General features: G+C 36.7%; 1 protein-coding gene across 9 annotated transcripts in view; it reads left to right on the top strand.

The window, feature by feature from the left end:
* The window catches only part of EYA1 (EYA transcriptional coactivator and phosphatase 1), a 288,250-nt gene that overhangs the window by 136,049 nt on the left and 131,572 nt on the right, over window positions 1-20,629 (top strand). For 4 of the 9 annotated variants that reach the window (XM_072951809.1, XM_072951808.1, XM_072951810.1 and 1 more), the window contains exons 4-5: window positions 14,641-14,690; window positions 16,220-16,338. In XM_072951809.1, coding sequence (XP_072807910.1) covers window positions 16,224-16,338 — 115 coding nt within the window. In that variant the 5' untranslated portion in view covers window positions 14,641-14,690; window positions 16,220-16,223. Of the gene's footprint in view, window positions 1-6,331; window positions 6,370-8,928; window positions 9,495-14,640; window positions 14,691-16,219; window positions 16,339-20,629 lie in introns of those variants that run through there. The other 5 variants (XM_031692254.2, XM_031692257.2, XM_031692256.2 and 2 more) reach the window with 5 other exon arrangements.

Below are 20,629 nucleotides of genomic sequence, written 5' to 3' on the forward strand. Positions count from 1 at the left end.
ATCTCTGTTTCCTGCTTTTCTCTGTTCATTTGATTTCTACATTTTTGATAGAGGCTTTCCTCAGACGTAAGTAATCCATGACTATTGGCTCAGATGTAAGTGGGACATCCTAAAATTGATTAATGTTTAAGGACTTATAGACTGTGTTTTCTACTGCAGGGCAATCAGGCTGAGTCCTCTCCTTGGTGGACCGCCAGGTATAAGTGTCTTAAGTCTTTCCTCGTGGGATGGTTAGCCCTTTTAGGCTCCGCCCGGATAACCTAGGTCCAGCTGCCACTGTTCTAGGAATCCTACTGAGGAAAATGTTTGGTGGAGTGAAGGGGGAGCACTTGTGCCAGAATTCCTTGTGTCCCAGCATTCGACATTCAGTAAACAGACCCCAACAGAGCCCACCTGGCGCCCCTTTCCTCAATGCATTCCAGAGCTTTCTCTTTCAGTCCTGAGTCTACTTATCTTACTCTCTGAGTAGCAACGGGAATCTAACCACTTCTTGACTTACACCTTATCCTCCTTCTCTTTCTAGTCTTCCTTTTACTTCCACTTCCAGAAGTCCCTGCTTCTACCAATTTCTGAGATGTAGGGGGTAAACTGGGTTGCTTTTCAGTTTATTTTCACACTAGGTTCAGCTTTTTCAGATCTGCTAAGTCAGTTACGAGTGGTCTGACTGTTTTTTCACTTCTAAAATTTGTTTCTGTTTTCTTATTACCTGCCTTCTTTGTTCTTTGGGATTTATGCTTTAAAATTTTTTTTATTGATGTATAGTTGATTTATAATGTTGTGGTAGTTTCAGGTGTACAGCATAGTGATTCAGTTACACATATACATATATATGTATTCTTTTTCAGGTTCTTTTCCATTATAGGTTATTAAATACATACACTGCTATATATAAAAATATAAACAACAAGGGCCTACTGTATAACCCAGGAAACTATATGCTTTTAAAAAATGTATTTACTGTTGTTGCTCTGGTGAGGTTTGTAGAGAAAGCAAAAAATAAATACTTTTATCCAGTTGGCCACCTTTTGATTTATTTACTCTCTTTTATGCCTACATGACAAGTGGGAATTCTGTCTGTCTGGCTGCTTCATCCTCTAGTGCCTGCAGTACGTGGCACATACTAGATGCATTTGCTGGATGACTAGCTGGCTGACTAGCTTGGTTAGTTAGATTTCTGAATAGCCTAAAAGCTGCACAATTTTTAAATGACAGCATTGTGGATATGTCCACAAAGAGGTATTTCTTAAAGGCAGAAGACGTAGGGTTTCTTTAAAGATACTTTCTCTCCTTTGCGTCTCCTTAAAATTTTTTTAAAATTATTTTTCCTGGATTTTTTTTTGATTAACTATAAACTGATGTAGTAACAGAGCACATCAGGAGGAATATAATGGGCATAGCTAAAATACAATGTATGGGAGCGTTTTTGAAACTGAGTCTTAACTTTTTATTCCATTTTCCTGTCCTACCCCAACACATATACCAGGTGAATACAGTGATTTCTGGTCTCTTCTGATTTCTTAATTTCCTTAGAGTTTGGTTACAGTTTTGGTTAAATTTGCCATCCTTTACGTTAGGATGGCAAATTTCTGGCACATTTTCAATGGCTCAATTTTGCGCCACAAAGTAATTCAAGTACGTTTTGCATGTGAGAATGAAATTAACTCCCTTATGAAGATGACGCCCTACTCAGTCCAACTGTAGTTTCCAGTGACAGGCAAATATAACAACATATAAGGAAAATAAAGGAAGATGTAGAAGCAAAGGAAATTCAGAGAAATCATTTTTCTTTCACCTACCCTGGCCATGTTCCATCAAGTAGCCGAGTGCGCATGTACTAATGAACTTAAACAACACTTACTGAGTACCTGAGATGTGTACCAAGCTGTGCTAAAACTGGAAACTCACATGCCCACCCATTCTACACTTGTTTAATTAAACTGATTTGAAATTCAGCTGGTGCTCTTTTACTATCCATAAGAGCTTTCACATCGCAGTAAACATTTCTATCCCCATGCTGTTTTGGAAATGTGTATGAGTTTCCTGAATCCATTTGATGGTTTAGCCTCTTTACAGATTATAAATTGAGAGTATAAGTAATCTAATAAAAAAAAGGGCACAGAAAAAACCCATGCCGAAGCCAGAATGAGAACTTGAATCTCTCATGCATTTGCTTTAGTCCGGTGAGTAGTACACTCTTAAATGCAGATAAATTTTTAATAATTCTACACATTTAAGGAAAAGGACAGCACTGAAACCTTGACTAGTGATAGACATGAGATCCAAAAGTATAAAAATATAGGGGAAGAAGATCAAGGTTATCATACGCTGCTTCATAAATATCTCATTTAAAATATCTTTTTTCAAATACGTGTCTTTCATTGGTTGGTAATAGGCATGATTCGGGGAGACTGTAAACAAGAAAGCTTAGAGAAGTAGATCCTCCTTTTAAATAATCTTAAGTAATTAATCTTGAATTCATTTATTTGCAGAAAGTTAGGTCGTTCTTTTAAAATTTTTTTAAAAATTTATCAAGTGCAGTGCCTCCCTAAAGTGATGGGTGCCCTAGTAACAGGGCTGTAAATTTAAAACACATAAAGTCTGCACATCTAAAACCATTTTTTCTTCCCTTTAGAATGTCTAAGTCACGACATTTATTCTTTTAAAAAGGCCTCGGATTGAGCTGGCTTTCTGATTATCATCTTGAATAACTTCCTCCTTTCTCTCCCACTTTGTGTCCTGGCCCTCCTTCACCTCCTCCGTGGCCCTCTCCAGCCACTTCCTGCTGGTGAGGAGGATCTGTCCTCTCAGGCAAGGACAGGGAGGAAAGTGAACAGCTCTCCCAGGAGGCCAGAGCTCACGGGGGTTTGCGAATCTTTCAGCAGAGGCTGTGGATGGTAACTGCGTGGTAGAGGTCTCCTCTCCTGGCTGGCTGACCTCTTGGTAAACTATTTGTTTTCCCTCATATTGATTAAAGAAAACAAGCCACCAGCCTATAACTCCCTACCAACAGCTCCCTACCAACTGTTTTTAAGAATCATACGCATTTAAAATACAGGAGTTCAGGAAAGCCCAGATCCTTGACTCTGTTTCACTCTGTGATGCAGGTAAACCAAATCACTGATGATAGTAAAACAGAATTCCTGATAGAAGCAGGGGATGCTTCCAGACTTCCCCTTTGAAAGAGTATGAACCACAAATATAAAGAATCAGTCTAATACTCCAAATGTCAAGCCACCTCAAATAAGCAATCGTATTAATTATGAGCATCTAAAGACTAAAAGACTTGAAGCGTTATTTACAGTTCGGCCATAAAAAGGTACTCTCCGTATTCGAACCAACTGAAGCTCTTGTTTCCCTTAGTACGTAAAGCAGGCTCTGTTTTTTTTTCCTTACTCTACAGCAATTCTAAAGAAAAACTCAAAACCCCTAGGCAACTTGATCGCCTGTAAGCCTGAACCTTTACAGTAGAGAGAAACGTCCAGGTTGTATACCTATTGACATTGCTGAATGAAAACATCTAGAATAATGGTGCTTCTGGCTGTGTTTCCAATAGCAATGTGATTGCAGCGCACTGTGGATTAAGTTACCGATCCTTTGAATTCTGACCTTCTGTCTAAAACAGCTTTAGAGGTTACTCTTTTTTTTTTTTTTCCCCCCGATTTGGGAGACTGGGGTGGGGGGGGAGTTAATGCTGTTTGAAGGAAGAAAAAATTTCTATAGTTTATTCAGTTTGGGTTTTTCATTTGTCCCCTTCCTGGCAATTCCTTTGTTAACAATAATAGAGCCTCTTGATTTCGAGTACTTAAAATTATACCTCCAAATACGTAAGGAGACTTGGAGTGCGTGCTGTATGCAGTTATTTCCTTGGTGAACAAATCAAGTGTTTATGCTGTAACAGCTATTGAGATCAAAGCAATATCACACTGGATAAATGAAATTAAGGAATACAAAAGGGAAGAAGTTGATAGAGCTGTCCATACAGTTGCTTGTTATAAACTCAGACCCTTAGCTGCTCTTTTTATTATAAAGAAAAAGTTGGGGATATTTATAATTCTACTTTAGGGACATAATCCACCTTTTCTGATAAATAATGAGAAAAAAATACATCTCCTGACTTGATCATTTCAAGTTTAAGGATTCATCACATTTTTCCTCTATTGACCATTTAATGTATGTACTTTGATTTCTGAACCAGCAAAGTAACTTGCAATATGTGTTTGTAAATAATCAGACATTGTAGAGTGGGGATGTCTATTCTATATTGAATATACCATTCCAATATATATCATTTCAATATGTCACACACCTCTCTGGACTTATTTGCTTTACTAGGGGTCACCTTGCTCCAAAATGATGATATGAGCAGGACACTGTGATGTCCCAGTGCTCCATCGACTGTTTAGTGGTAATTTTGATGGTGCTAAAGAAGGCAGATTCCAGAACAAAGAGGTAGTGAGGGGAAAAGCATATTAAAAGAAAATAGGATTCATATAGATAAGCTATTACATTATTTGTTAAAATGAATGAAGATTGTATATGAAGTGCCTAGCACAGTGCCTAGCCCATAGGAAGCACACAATAAATGCTCATTCCCTTCCTTCTTCCATGACATAGTCATCATTTCTGAAGAATTTAAAAACTGTAAACTCAGCTGTCCTGAAACCTGGAAAACACAAGGCAAATTTCCAGATCCTCTTAAAGGTATTGGGAGGTGCTGACAAGATTGGTTTTGCCCATGGCTTAGGGACAAAAAGATTGAAGAGATAATCTGGGGTTTCTAGGTGGCTTCATGTCAACAGAAATCCATTTTATAGTGTGAGAAAGCAAACTAGCTTATTGCTCAGAATAAGCATATGTTCCCACGACCAATTATTTACATATCTTTGGCAGAAGAAAGAAAAAGTAACTCTGTTTGCCATTTTGGAAAAACAATTGATTTTAAAATAGAAAACCTGATTTGTCATATTTTTCTCAGGTTAAGGACCTCTATCATCCCATTCCCTCTCCTTAAAAATCTGCCACTGCCCTCGTTTCATTATTAGTTTCAAGAAGTGCTGTTCAAACTTTCTATTAAGAATAACAATTAAAAGAAAACATCCTATAGGCAGTTATTTCTCCATATGATAACAAGTTTCCCACCCTATGTAAAGAAATGGTTATTAGTCCTGTGTAATAACCAATGTGCTTATTAGGGGCACAGGAAGTAGGTTATATTGCCCATATTGTGTTGGTATAAAGACTCTCATTTTTATTAAAAGAATTTTCCATGGTATAGTGAATAGTTAATAATTGCCTCCTTAAATGTACTGTTAACTACTATTCATGTTGGAGTTTGGAAAACAGTTAGCAAAACACTGGTAGACATTCAGTTTGGCGGAATTTAATATCATTCTTAAAATAAATAGAGGATGTTTTCCTTGGTTGTGCTTCAGCAGAAGGCTACTGGGAGCAGGGCCCTCATTGCAGGTCTCGTGCCAGTGGGGAAAGAGTAGGTCATGGAAGTGACCACTCCAGATGCCAGCAAGGATCGTAATATCAACCATCCAGACACTGTTCCAAAGGGTCCAGGACAGAGCCAGCAATGTCAAGCCATGGCATGGACCGTGACGAGAGTTATCTGGAAGCAGAAGCACTAGAAGTACAATATTTTGAAATATTCCATTTGCTGTTCTACTTTGAACAGTTTAAATCGCAAAATGTTGACTATTTCCAGACAGTATGGATTTTAAGAATATGGAAGAAATAATAACTAGGATTTTGCTTTCAAAGGAAAAGCATTGGTCCTTAAGTGCTAAGTATATTTTGGAACTTACTATGCCATTATTCTTAAGTTATAATCTTCCTAAAGAGTGGTAGAAACAGAGAGATAAGAGATGGTTTACACTGGACCAGGTAAAGCATGCATGCTTAATTCTAAAATGATTTAAAGGTAAACACAAATAGAAGAGAAAAATTTCTAAGCCTATCTTTTATTGGAAACTTCACGACTACTCAAGAATTGTATTATTGTTACTGGAATGGAAAACGGGAAAGGGACACGTGTTTTATCCTTTGCTTTCTCAGTGTTTGTTATATTGAATTGGGTTAATCAACCGTTGATTCATGTCATTTTGGAAAAGTTCTGATTTAACCTTGTAGATTGTTCTAATGGGTCCCTTCTATCTACCTTTCTCTCTTTTTCTTTTTTAATTAGGCATGTTTGTTTATTTTTGAAATCATGCTTTTATTTAAACTTCTCTGTTAATTGAACAGCACTAACAACTTCTATCAAAATTGCAGGCTTCTATATAACCAGACACATATCTGGCCAGCTTACTCTGTATGATAAAACTTGTTTGGAGGTTTATGAAGGAAAGTGTCCTTTTGAGGGTATGTCGACATTTTGTTACAATTGACTATTCCAAGTGTTTTCCTTTACCAGATGACATTAATTTTTTGCTTTAGTGGGGAAAAGGCATGTTAGAATTTTTTTAAATTCCTATTCATATGTCTATGTGTTGAAAATTTTCCAGGAAATATCAGATAGTAATGTTTTCTATTATGACTTGCCTTTACTAATGGCAAATTTGCAGCACATTTTCCTAATTTCTGTTGTTTTGTGTCTGACTTTATTTGGGGAGCACCTTGGTCCTTAAAGGATATAGTTAAGTTATGTTATTCTGGTTAGTGAATTACACTAGAAACTGGGTCTTCTTAGTAATGGCTTATGTCTTAGCTGTTCATCAGAAGATAACTTATTTTGGTGTAAGTTGCATGATATCTAGTACATATTTGATATTCAGAAGTAGTAACTAGACAAAATTTGTGGATAAGCATGTGATTGTTTTTAAGCCATCTAATTTTGCTGCAGGAAAAGGAAAGCATTTAGAAGTGGGATACATGTAGTGGGATATTCCTTTTAGCCAATGACTAAGCTCTTAGTTACATAACGATGCAGCATGACCTATGTCATATCAATTAGTGCTCACATTACATTCAGCGTGCTTTTCATCATTTTCTTCATTATTACATGCATCATGCCTTTAATGGTTACGGTTTGGTTATATAAATAAAAATAATTAAATTTCAATATAAAAACCAATATAACATGATAAATTTGATTATAATGTAGGCGATGATATACAAAAGTCAGGTACTTTACACGATATTCCTACTGTGTTGACGTCATCCAGTTTGTGCCTTCTGGATTTGCCAATATCATCTTTCATGGATCAGAAAAATAACATTTTGCCTTTTTATATCTGAAATAATTTTTAAACTATGGGAAGCCTGGGCACAATGCCTTAATGGAAAGTTTCAAACAGGGTTGAATTCTTCAACCAACAGCTCAAATTTTATATTTTATAGAGCTTAAAAATAAATATGATAGCAAAAGCAGTTACTGTGTGAGTGTTTGATATCACAATGTATCATTACATTTTGTCTCACAGCACTAGAGACCTCCATTATGTGCTGTATTTTATTTTCTGCAGATATCCCTTAGTGTATTGAATAACCGATAACTTCTGGTCTGAGAAAGTGGGGTAGGTGGTAACCTAGTTCTATTTCGGCTGCATGTATGAACAGATCCAATAGCAATCAACTGATTTTTGACCTGGCTTCCCAAATATGGTAGATGCCTGGCCCTTGATTCCTTGCCAGTACCAGACAAAATGAAATCCAAGGTGAGTTTGCAGTTTAAGCTGTCTCTTAGGTTTGACAAAGTGTTCTCCTCTGAGGAATTTAGATTAGCATCCTTTCTAGGGGAGGTGGGGTGAAGTCCATATTGAATTTTGGTCATTAGAACCTTCTTGTTCTGTTTACCTTGGAATGGTGCTTTCATTTACAAATTAGCAAAGTAAAGGCAAGACTGTGTCTATCTTTATAAGTTGATGATCTGAAAATGTATTATAAAGTCGTTTAAGAAGTTACTGTGACTTTAAAACCCTTTTCTCATACCAAGCCAAGACCCTTAACGAAAAAGATGCTTATTTCTACAAATAAAAAGACCAGATACATAAAATAGTATCATTGTTAATAATGAAACAGTTTTAAGGAAAAATCCAGTGTGTATAAAGGTTCTATTTTGAGAGTACAAATTTGGTTATGATGAGTGAATAGCACCAAAAATAAACATTTGTATTTGAACTATGGTATAGGGCTGGTGAATATAAATATGATAATTAGGCATGTAAGTGATGCCTTCTTTAAATATTTGAAATGAATATAATGGTTAAGTCATTGATCTAATAACTGAAGTCCTTTATTTGCCTAAAACATGATAGTAAGTAAATATCTTAAACTGAAGCTGTAATTTACTCATAATCGGAAGAGCTCGACTCTCTAGGTGTTATAGATTATTATGCATAGATTCTGAGTTTAGTTAGAATGTTTTTAAAAGAACAGACTGTAAAGAAAGGGTCCTAGATAAAATAAATCCTTTCCCCCAAAATCATTTTAAAATATCAACGGTGAAATGCTACCTGGTTCATATCCAAAAAAACTTGTTCATGTAAAATTTGCCATTCTGGAGATCCTCGCAGATTTAACAGTCAGGCTTTCATTGTTAAACTGATAATAGCTTACACGTTTGCTTTTTCGCTCCCTTTACTTACTTAATAGGGAAATGGCTATCCTATTTTTTATTTTCCCCAGACCTGTTGTTACGTTCAGGAAAACAGTTTTTGAGAAGTATCGGTTCCCCAAGTTTCAGGGCCCGGGGAAAAAAAAAAAAGTTTTGGAAAAGTATGAAAGATAACGTGTAACTACTCCCGAAGCTCGTAATTGGTAGCTGCTGCAGCAGAGCTCTGTGTTGACAGTGTCTCGGAGAAGTGATTCTCACACAGCTGTTTATTCAGATAGCATGGGGCGCGTTCATTTACATAATAAATTTTTCCTGTGCAGCAAGGTTGAGTCAGAGAGAGCAGTGCTCCTTCAATTGTTGCATTTAAACCAATAAGGTTAGGACAAGAGAATAGCTGTGGTTTGCGTTGCAAAAACAAGAAAAGCCCCGAGGCTCCACGGGCAGACCTACAAGGCTGCGCAAACAAATCCAAGAGGGGTGAGATTGTGCCGTTTCTTTGTCTGGGGTTCTCAGATGCTATCTGCTGCTGCTCTTTAGTGGGGAGAGAGCGCAGGGCTCAAGGCGGTTACCAAGCAGAACGGTGGGAGCCGATGGCTCCGAGTCTGGGGCGAGGTAGAAACTCTCCAGTGCCACTTCCGACTCTAAGCCTTCCTGTTGCCGTCCGGTGTGGCGGTTTCCTCGCGGGGGAGAGCGTCCGCGCTCAGTCGCCCGGCAGCCCGAGCCTGCAGCAGCGGCCAGGCGGCCGTCCCCGCGGCCGGGCGTCCCCCCGCAGACGCGCTCCGCTTCCAGAAGCGCCGGGCTCCGCTCAGAGCTCCTAAAAGCCCTCCCGCGTCCTGATCCAGGAGCAAAACTATGTCAGGAATGGAGGTTTGCTAAACCAGAAAATTCGGAGGAGCACATTAAACTGGTGGATGCAGCAGATGTAAGCGCTGTAAGTACAAGCTGACTGTTTGAAAAATTGTAGCGAGTGACAACAGCTGTCCTGTGGGCAAAGCCCAAGATAACCGGAGCGCTTTGAGTTATTGTTTTGATTTGTTTTAAAATAAAAACATTAGGGCGTGGGGAAGATTATGACACTTTGTACTTAGTGCTTTATTAGCCACAGAGTTGCATCATAAAAGTATAAGTTCTTAACCCCCAAATTAGCTGAGCGATTAGAATCATTAAGAGGTAATTACAAATTAATTGTTAACAATTTTGTTGTGCTCTCTATAAATATAATACATGGCTCTTTTCTTGTAGGGAGGTTAGTTTATATCTCTTTTCTGCACAGACCTCGGCTGTAACTCCTTGATATTGATTAAAGCGGTAAATGTATCTATCCATTGCAACACACAGATAACTTTTCCTACATATTGTAGTTTGATTTGAGAAGATGAGGAAGGAATTAACATTTTCAAAGGACAACAGATAACAGAAATAAATTGAAACCACTTTTTAAGGAAGGAAATCCTTTTGTTTCAATAAACAGATTTCCCAAACATATTAAACAGGCTCATCTTCAAAAGGTGAAATAATAAACATTTGCCTAGTTAATGTATTTCTCACTTATTGACACTTAATATGACTTGAATGGACCTTGAAATTAAAAACAAGGCTCTTAAACTTTTGAATTACCATTTAAAATATTTGTCATTCTGAATCAGTATACGAATTGCTCATGACTCATAGGCTTATATTTCTTGGGAGGAGTTTTTGAACACATTTAAGCACAGCATTTGCGGGCATTCAATAAATTCAGAGCTGTCATTGCACGTAGACAAGCGTTTTTAGGTTTCATTTCTTAAAATGACAAGGGGTACGAAAAGTCGCTAGTTAAGCACATAGTGTAGTTTTATAGGCTGGGGATTGTTTGCTCAATGTGTCTTTCAGAGTAGGTTTTATTTTAGGTGGGTGTGAGTCTTTTTGCCCACTGTTTGGGATTTGAAGACATGCATCCACGAACAGTCATGCTTTTTTGCATTATCAAATATTTGATATTTGACTTTCTCGCTGCTTGAGTTCTCCTAAGGCCCAAAGTGTTCAGTAAGTGAGCAAACAGCCCTGGATTTTCAATCCTGAAAATTCTTCGCGGTGACAGACAGAAAAGCCTAATTGAGCCACTGTTCAGCTTTAGAATGGCAAAGGGAAGTCAACTGCTCTGGGAGTTTTGTAGACATAATAAATGATTTTCTGAAAAGAAAATTTCCATTTGACTGTGAAAATGTATTTTATAAGAATACATTGAAAGAAAAAAAAAAACCTTGCAGCGAGAATAAAACCTTTTCTTCCATTTAATAAGATATCAAAAGTATTTCACTCAGCATCTTAAATAAATGCTACTTTTGAAAACAATCTTTTCAGTCTATAGGTAGAATCAACGTTGTTTAAATACTTGTTTTTGTCTTCACGGGGACTCTATTTTGTCATTTTCTTTAAACAAGTCACTTGAATCAGTGATACCGTATAGTACATTAAAAATCTGTAAAGAGTATTAAAACATTAATTTTTTGGAGTCTTAGATAAAGAAGGAGGTAAGTGTTAAACATTTAAAAGACATCTACCTCTTCCTGGAAGTTCATTTCACTGTTAGGTTTAGGTTTTTATTACATCATTGACACCGTACTTGGGAATATTGATTAAGGAGCTTTTTAGCAAGAATATATTCCGATTTAAAAGCAGATCTATGCCTGAGGCACATTTTTTTTTTTGCTATAAAATACATTCTGATTAGAAAATTGCCATTGTCTTTCAAATTTGGGAGGACTCAGGTTGATCTGTGGTTGGGCAAAACCAGCTCGCCTGCCAAGTCTATTTATTTAGAAAAGTTCAGTACTTTCACTTTGAAAATTTCTTTTTAGTTTGAAAAAAAAAGTTTAAAATTATAGTCATTTTATAAAAATTGCTTCTAGCAAGCAAAAAAAGCCAGTGGAAAACCCATAATTTAGACAAGTACCTACATTTTATTTGCTCTCTGCTGCTGAGATTTAGAATCCCTTTCCATTTACAGTTTACTTTTCACAGAACATTATTAACTTTTTGGCTTCATCCATGATCTTCTGTCAGATGCTTTTGATTTGTAATTTAGCAAAGTATAATAAACAGTGCAAAAGTCATGAATTTTGCTCTGCATCCTGATCTCTGTGGTAGGGAAAATGTGATAAAATGTGTACCTTAAGTCTTGTTTGATGATCTCTCAAAGCAAGTTTGCCTTCTGGAAATAATTTCGGGGGTTGAAGAGCATGGTATTAACAGATTTAATGTGGCTATTCAATGGATTGGCGAAGTACTATGTGAGGTTTAACAAAATGAGAGAGACAAATTGAACATCAACAAAAGTTACATCTGTGAAGAATTATAAATTTAATTAGAAAAAAAGGCAAACTTAAAAGACCTCATTAACTAATCAGAAGTCAAAGTTACTCCTTTAGGATTCCTGAATTTAAATTCTAAGAAGCCCTGCTATCTTGTTTTCTTTGTATTTTCACAACTCTGTCAGTACGCTACACGGGGCGTTCTATACAAAGAGTTTTAAAAAGCATTAAAGTGAAATGACTTCATTGTAATATAAGATGACCATTTATAACGTTACGGGAAATAGTTTTGCACTCACAGGAGCATTTGAATTAAAAATACCAGATTAGGAGAAGACAAGAAACATATTAGGTTTAGGGATGGAAAGCAGAAAATGTGAGCTTACTGAATGCCCAGCAGCCTTTTTCTGAAAACCATGAAATAATGTTTTTCTCCTTTGAATGGAAACGTGCCTCATTAATTATTTTTTGCAACACGTTACGTTTTTAGACTTTAAAACCCAGAAACTTCCAGAGATATTGTCAAACAGAAGAGAAAATCAAAGCCCATCAGAAATAGGTGTTCTTTTTAGATAAGTCATTACAAGAGTATGTTTCCTCACTGCACTGTAATCTTGTACTACACATAAAAAACTAAAAGCATGTGAAGTGTAGCATTTTGTAAACTGTAACTAATTTTGCTCACATCTGTGTCTAATTGTTGTCTGCATTCGCATTCTTGAGAGTAGATTTATTTTTCCTGGACCACGATGTGGATTCAGCTGACCAGCCTAAGTGAGGATTAGTTGTTTTAAAGTTATTTTGATTAAAGAGTCATTTTTAAAAACAGTAACACACAACACATGGTTTAAATAATCCCTGAGACACAAAAGAATATATCTGAAGTACACTTAATGAAATGAGGATCATGGATACAGAATCAAAACTTGTGGTGCACCAAGTACAGTACAGACCGAGTCGAGCCAGCGTTAAAAAAGTATGTTGTGAGAATGCATTTTTTTTTTCAGTGAGAAAACCTGTTAGAATAATTCTTATTTTGAAGTTAATCTTTTTATTAACAGATTGACTTTGAAATTTAAATACGATAGGTAAAATCTCAAATATAATCAGACCTTCAAAGTATACAATGAAACTAAAATTATATTTCTAGGATTATAGTCTCTAGCTAATACTAAAATAGGAATGTATTTTAACATTTAACAGAAAGTGTGTTTTACATAGTCTTTCACATAATTAAGCCAAGAGAGTTCTTAAAACTAAGTTAGTTCTCACCTATAATTTATTCCAGGTGTATACAAGTGGAAAAAAGGAAAAAAAAATTTATCCTTGAGGTATATGCTGCAGTTTCTGAAGGAAAACATTCAGTCTTGTGTAAGAACATTAATTTTAACAAAAATTACAGAAGGCTGTTATCACAAAATGACCTATCTACAGGCATTAAAATTAAATTTTCATTGACTATGCAGACATCTCTTAAAAATTGCTTTTTGTCTTGCACATATTATAGGAAAATATACCTAGAAATTTCATGTAACATTACACCGAGATATTTAGACTTTAACAATGCTTTATTCTTGCCAAAAAGGTAGTACTTCTTAATTTCATAAATCATAATTAAAAAATAACAGGACTCAATAGAAGAAATTTGGCTGGATAACTTTAATGCCATTTGAGATGCTTCAGTTTTCATCTTTGTTCTATAACCCTAATTGATGCTAGTTCAGGTTGAATGAAAATGCACATCAAGGATTTGGAATTCTGAATCATTTTAAACGTTATGCAGAATGCTCTTTACTTTGGAAACGGGCGTTAGCCTGAGCCTGTGAGCCAGCAGCCCACCCTCACCTGAGCTTGTCACCTGCTGGCAGTTTGTGCTGCCTCTGGAGGAAGGGCAGTGACTAGCAAAGCCTGCGTGTTAAGTTAGTTGTTCAGTGAAATCCCAGATACAGATTCATCTGGAGGCAAATGAGACCAAAACTCTGGCAAACTGAGACAGTGAATTGATTATTAAACTGTGCATTCTCGCTCCTGGTTTAAAAGATGGGAAATTGAAAAGCAAACTGCTTTTTCTCTTGCACCAGGCACTGATGGATTTCACTGAATTTTAAAATGAACTGCATTTTAAATTTGCTTGGGTAGATGAAGCCCAGTGCTCAACTGTGGGACTTCAGGGATGAGAACTCGCCTTGGCCATCCCGAATTTAGTCCCGGCATCGCCTGAAAGTTGCCCAGAAGCTGTTTTAGTGAATGCTAAATGACCAATGGTAAATATAGGAGAAAACCACCACGATAAGGATAAGAACTGTCAGGAGTCAAAGGCGTGGGCGGGAACTCTATTTCAGCGGGTGATAGCAGAAGATGAAAGATCTTCTGAGGATGCTGGAGGGTTAATGCTTGAACTGCTGCTGTGAAACACGCTCATTTTGCTAATAGCTATTTTTTTCCAAGCACCTTTTCCAAGCTGCCTGGGTAAGGCTGCTTTGCATGTTGATTGGGGGAGGGGTAATCCCGTTTGCAGCTGTCATAGGCCAGTGATGAATCACTATCCCGTCATTTGGCTGCCTTCCCCCCCTGACAAGGGGAGGAGGAGGGTAGACCTGGAGGAGGAAACAACAGTGGAGGCTTCAACTTAAAGACAATATGCCTTTCACCGCTGCAGTATCCTCCTTTTTCTCTTTTGGTTAAAAGAGAGCATTGTCGTCCTCAGCCATGTGCTCTGTATAATTAAGAGCTGACACTGAAGCAGAGTAACAACAGCTTCTGATTTTTTACCCCTGATCACAGGTGCAAACATCTCAAACCAGTTCAGATGTTGCTGTTTCCTCAAGTTGCAGGTAAGGAGATTGTTGATATTTGACATTTGGGGAGATTACCTTTCTGTGACCCCTATCTATTTTTGTCTAGTATTTCTTAATTATTTCTATTAATAGCCACAGCTTCGGTTGGAAATTACTTGACAGTTTGTGTGTGTGTGTGTGTGTGTGTGTATGTGCTTGTAGAGAAAATTTTAACTGTGTAGAAAGGGACTAGGAGCTTGGGTTTGAAAACGGTTCCTGGTGTTAAGAAATCTGTGAATGTGTAATGAGAATTAGGAGACAGAAATTGGATTTTTAGCCATTTCTCGTTTGAATTCAGAAGATTTGGGCAAGTAAAACCTCACTGTAGAAGTAAAATGGTTTCATGTTAAGCCATTTTAAAAACCGGTGTTTACAGTCAGTTTAAGTGCAACCTCCGAATTAAAATGACTAGCTTTTATTGACATGGTTGGGCTAAGGAGCAGCCAGTCTTGTCTTCATACATGTAATAATAAACCCCTCCTTTTTAAGAAAAACACATAAAGTTTAAAATAAAGTGAATGGGCCTCAGACTTTCTAACACTTGGCTGTCAGAAAACAGAAAAGCCCTCTCTTCATTAATAGAAGATGAACTATAAATGGCTGGTTCTGAAACTGTGAGCATGAGTAGTGGCTTCTGTACCTTGGAGAGACTATGAAACTGCCGAGTCGAAGAACTTTCAGGGGGGGCGTTTTGCTGTTTTTGTGTTGTGAAAATGCCCAGTTTTAGCAGTGAAGTGGAATTGATCTTACTTCCCCGAGTAAGTGACAGCTGAGGTACTCCGAGAGCAGTGTTCCAGGGGACTCACTGAATGCTGGCCCATCCCGCCTCAGCTGGGCACGCTGTATGTAATCCACAAAGCAAACAAGTGAGCCAGCATCATAATGTTTTAATGCTGCATTTGTTTCAAGGGAAACAGAGGAACAATTAAGCAGTTTGCCAGAGTAAACACATGCATCAAGGCTATCTCATTCCCTGTCACTGGACTGTAGGCTTCAAGTGTTTTATTTGGTTTGGAGACCCATTAAATTACAATTGGGCGGTAAATTATAAGGGAGTACCTAGTGCTAATTTATTAGATGAAACAGATTCCATAGAAAAGTGATTTTTTTTCAATTTTACTTTTCTTTTAGAAAAAATAATATCTTGGGTTTGTTTTTTTTTCCCCCCAATACAGAACACAAAGCATGACTGCATGTTTTCTTTGGGAATAAAGATAGGTGAAATTGTCTCCTTAGATCTTGTGACTTGACGAGCTATCTAAGAGAGAAAAAGAGATTTAAAAACAAAAAAATCTCCATATGAATGTTTGGCTGGATAGGTAAGGCCAGTGACATTTTTAATAATACACGTTATGAAAGGATGACTGAAGTTAAAATGTAAGATGAACTATTTTGAGGCTAAGAAAAGAGATACAATGGGACTTCTGTGCGAATGTGTTTCAAAGAAGGTGTGAAGTCGTTAGCGCATTAAAGAGTGCTGTTATGAATTTGGTACATCTGTCAAACGGAAGGCTTCTTGTCTTTAGGTCTATGGAAATGCAGGATCTAACCAGCCCGCATAGCCGTCTGAGTGGTAGTAGTGAATCCCCCAAACTCGATAACTCTCATATAAATAGTAATTCCATGACTCCCAATGGCACCGAAGGTGAGTGTCTGCCTTCTCACTGTTTACTTTGCACTTTGTTTCTTCATCAATATACACTGTTTTTCAGATGGTTATGATTTCGGTTGTCACATCCATGCAACTACTATTCCATTTCTTGTTTAGGTAGTTTGACTTATGAATCAGTATTCACCCTCAGGGGCTCACGTTATTGTAACATTACGTAGACTGGCTTTATTTTGCATAGACGCATATGTATACATGGTACACCTGTGTATGTGTGCATGACATGTTTAACCTTTGAGTGTGTTTTATCTTCCTGTTGCTCGTTCTCCACAGCACAGTATCAATTTGCAGTTGTTTTGCTATCTAAGCAATGAAAATTTGGAATTGTTTCCTTTATTTGACTTTCCCTTTGTTACTAAATATAACCAAATTTGTTTAAATGCAACATTGGGCTGGGTTGTTTTTAAATATCAATAAAACAATTTGTGTGCCTAATGTTCTTGTGGCTTTGGCCATTAAAATATAAATAAGTAAAAAAAAAAAAAACCTTTATTGTTTATAAATATACAACCTGATTTGGAAGATAACGTGAAATTAATTTACTTTCTCAGAGATTAAGTAGCTTATTCAAACATAGTACTGTTACAATTATTTTTGTATAATTAATACGTATGAATATTTATGTAAATAAAAATACCTACTTTAATCCATACATACCTGTATATACCTAAGTCTAAACATATAGATAAAGCTATTTGTATGTGTTGTTAGCTGTCATGCACATTTATTTAGGTCCTATGCATGTTTTTAAATTTCACCAGCTAGGTGGATATGTTATATATTGCATTGTATTTATTTCTACTTTAGCCTATTGAAAAATTCTTTGCAGGTGATATTTTTGCTTATTTATTCCTTATTAAGCCTTAGGACCTTGATGAACTTAGAACATAAGTTTCACTAGACGTTCAATACATTATCTATATTAGAATTCCATCCATTCACAAAACCCTTAACCATCATTTTTTCTCAATCACCGTGTTGATCTTTTATCTCAGTTCTTAAAAATAAACAAAACTAAATGCCATAAAGTTGTTTGGTGTAGTATCCCAGTATGTATTAGCGAAGCCTTTTTGAAACAACGATACATAATTTATGATAATAGACACAATATAAAATAACTTTTGTAGCAACAGTGAGTGCTTTTACGTGTTAAGGAGTCTGTGTTTTCTTTTTTGAGTAAATAATTTATGAAAAATGGTCACTGTCAAAAGTAAAAACTTTGCTGACCTAGCTAAAAGGAATCCCTGAATAAGGTTCCTTTTCATCTGAAACACTTTTCTTCCCATTTCGATGGGCAATCAAAAAGAAATTTAAGTTATTTATAGGAATGTCATTCTAGCATTTAAATAGATTTTATAGAGCAAATAAATGCAAGCAGTTCTTTTTTCTTCTCCTTTGGAATGTGGCTTCAGGTGTGAGCCTGACTGCTTCGGTGTGGCCTGGTGTGTGCAGGCACACAGACCACGGCAGACCCTGCACTGGCCGGCCCCACGCCAGTGTCAGCATGCAGGGCGGCCCCTGAGGGCAGCATCAGGGGACCATAGGTGGAAACCTTTAACAGCCATTCTCATCACTGTGAAGTCCAAATGGGACACTTATTTAAAGTGACTTAAAAATAAAAAAAGATTAAGTATGCTAGATTACTCAGCTTAATACCAATACATGTTGGTAGGTGTAATTATGAAATTATAATTGCTAATTTTCTTATATATTAAAAAATGAAATAGGTATAAGGTGTTTTCATTTTGTCATCAACTTACTGGCAAATTGTCTCCTACAAAATAAGAACCAGGCAATATTGAAACAGAGCATGTGCTGGGGGCCGCCCCCTTGGATGGCTTTGTGTGAATGATGTGTGGCTTGTGTTTTAAGGGCATGCGAAATGATAATATTTCTGAATATTTACATTTAATAGCTTAATAGCACGTTAATATGTACTTGATAAGATTTTTGCATATCTAAAATAAATTCAAAATAATGAAATATTTTAGGGAATTGTGTCATCTGCCAAACCATTAATCTGGGAAGTACTTGGAACTTATTTCTTACCCTAAAAGAAAATCTTAATTACCTTATGCCTTAGAACTGGATTTTTTTTTAGACCCATTTCAGACAAGTACCCAGGTACTCATCTCACTCTGTTTCCAGGCATCCTGCACTGGTGAACTTTGCAAGGGTTATTAGGGTGTTTAGAAAGTGAAGTTGAAAGATATCAATATGAATTATCCAAAGACTACATGGGATTTTAGTCAATCTAGTGGGGTGTTCAGTTTTATTTTAGTCTGCAGTTCGAAAGTATGGACCCAAAATTTCACCATCTATATTACATGCCTATTCAGGGGCAAACAATATCAGAAAGTTCTGGGCTATTATTAAGTTTGTGAATCAATTTCTCATGCTACTTACATGTTGCATAATGCATTTGTATCATTTCTCTCAGTCACCACTAGAGGAATCGAGCTTAAAATCAGCAAATTCATAGTGTCTGGCCAGCTTTCCTGGGATATGATCATTATGGATTTTCCTATTCTTTCTTTGAAATCTTATTTATTTTGCAACCAGTAGTGTTTACCAATGAACTGGAGGAATGAAAGAACAAGAAATTTCTTCACATTTCAAAGCATGTTTAAAAGATCAATCACCTCTCCTAACTCCATAAGGAGTATTTCTACCTATCTCTGCCATGACTGATTTTAAGTGACTTCACTGTGGCCCAATTGGAATTGTCTCCTTAATTAGATCAACCAAGCTTCCCTTTAGTTTACACAGTTGTTGGCCCTGCCTCCACTTTTATAGACTGTCTTCTTTCACCAGAGCCTTTTTTCCCCCCAATTTCCTGCAACCACTTGTTCCTATAATGAGGCTAAGAAAACATGAAAATCTCCTGTATCAAAACCCATAACTTCATCTGAAGAACAAACAAGAAGGGAATGGAGTGGAGAGGCAGAGAATATTAAGTTTCTTCTTAAGTCTGCTGCCAAATTATCATAAGACTCAGTGTTTGTAGGTTCTGTATTCACAGGCTAGTGTCTCTTTTCATGGTTCATCTAAGGGATAAGGACAGACACTGAGCTACAGCCTCAAACATTTTGCTTTTTCAAATTTCCTAGTTGAAATGTTCTTTAGTGAGAATCGTTGTTTTAATGTTTCCTATTTCAAAAGCTGCAACTCTTCATATTTTTGTATTTGATTCCAAGTTCTCCTGTGAATCGTTACTGGTGCAGTGAACAGTTGGTTTCACCCACTTTATAAATCTTTGAAATAGAAAACATAAATAAGCAAAAAATATAAAATAGCATACCTAAATGCTTGACTTGCATTCGGAAAAGCACTGTTAGAAGTGCTATGTTTCCAGATGAATTAATAAATATCTTAGTTACGATTAAACAATTAAAGCTTGACCTGGAGAGACTGATGGAATGGTTATGAAAATATCATTTGTGGCTTTTCTTTTCACTATTTTTCCTAGTCTTTGGGGCAGTTTGTCTTCCAGGACAGGATGGAAGAGAAATTTCTTATTAGAGAGATTGTTAAAGCATCATTTTTAAGACATAGGCTTTTGGGGGGTAATGTTTCTCTTAGACAAATATTGCAGCATCTAATCGGAGAAGATTTCCAACGTGTGGGTGTATGTTCAAGCTTCTCTTTAGTAGAGGCTGCGCGTTGATGTTTGTGTTGTGTTTAAGTGTGAGAATTAGGTGGGACACATTTCTTCAGAAGGACTCAGGGCTCTAGCAGTAAAAGGGTTTTTATTTGCGGACCTAATTAAAGCCTTGTTTGCAAAGCAGTGATTCTTTCCATCTTTGTTTTTTCTGGTTGTCTTAAGTCCATGGGAGCCTAAGATTGGTCAGTTCATATATTGCTAGTTTGAGTGTTTATTTTTGGTTGTCTGGGGGTGAGGGATGGGGGAGGGCAAAAAAGAGGTGTGAGTGAGCAGAACTAAGAGCTCTAATTCTGAGCTTTTTCTACTGTAAATTTAGATTCAAACTCAGGAAGAAGCTAAACTTGTCTTAAAGTAGAGGAATTTGCCTTTAAGTGACATAAAACCAGATGCAATTGGAATCTTCACTCCAAACAGGGTTTCAGGAATTCTGATGGTAATTCAAATAGTAATTTTGAATTGGTATATCAGATTTCCAAGATGATAAGAGATGCAATCTTGAGTTAGGTGGCTAAGTTTTCTGCATGTTAAGATGGATTTAATTGTGCATTGCATATTTTAGGATGATAGGTTAATTCAATTTTACAAATTTCTATTATCAGAAGT

This window comes from Vicugna pacos, chromosome 29 (assembly GCF_048564905.1).
Source record: "Vicugna pacos chromosome 29, VicPac4, whole genome shotgun sequence".
NCBI classification, from domain to species: Eukaryota; Metazoa; Chordata; class Mammalia; order Artiodactyla; family Camelidae; genus Vicugna; species Vicugna pacos.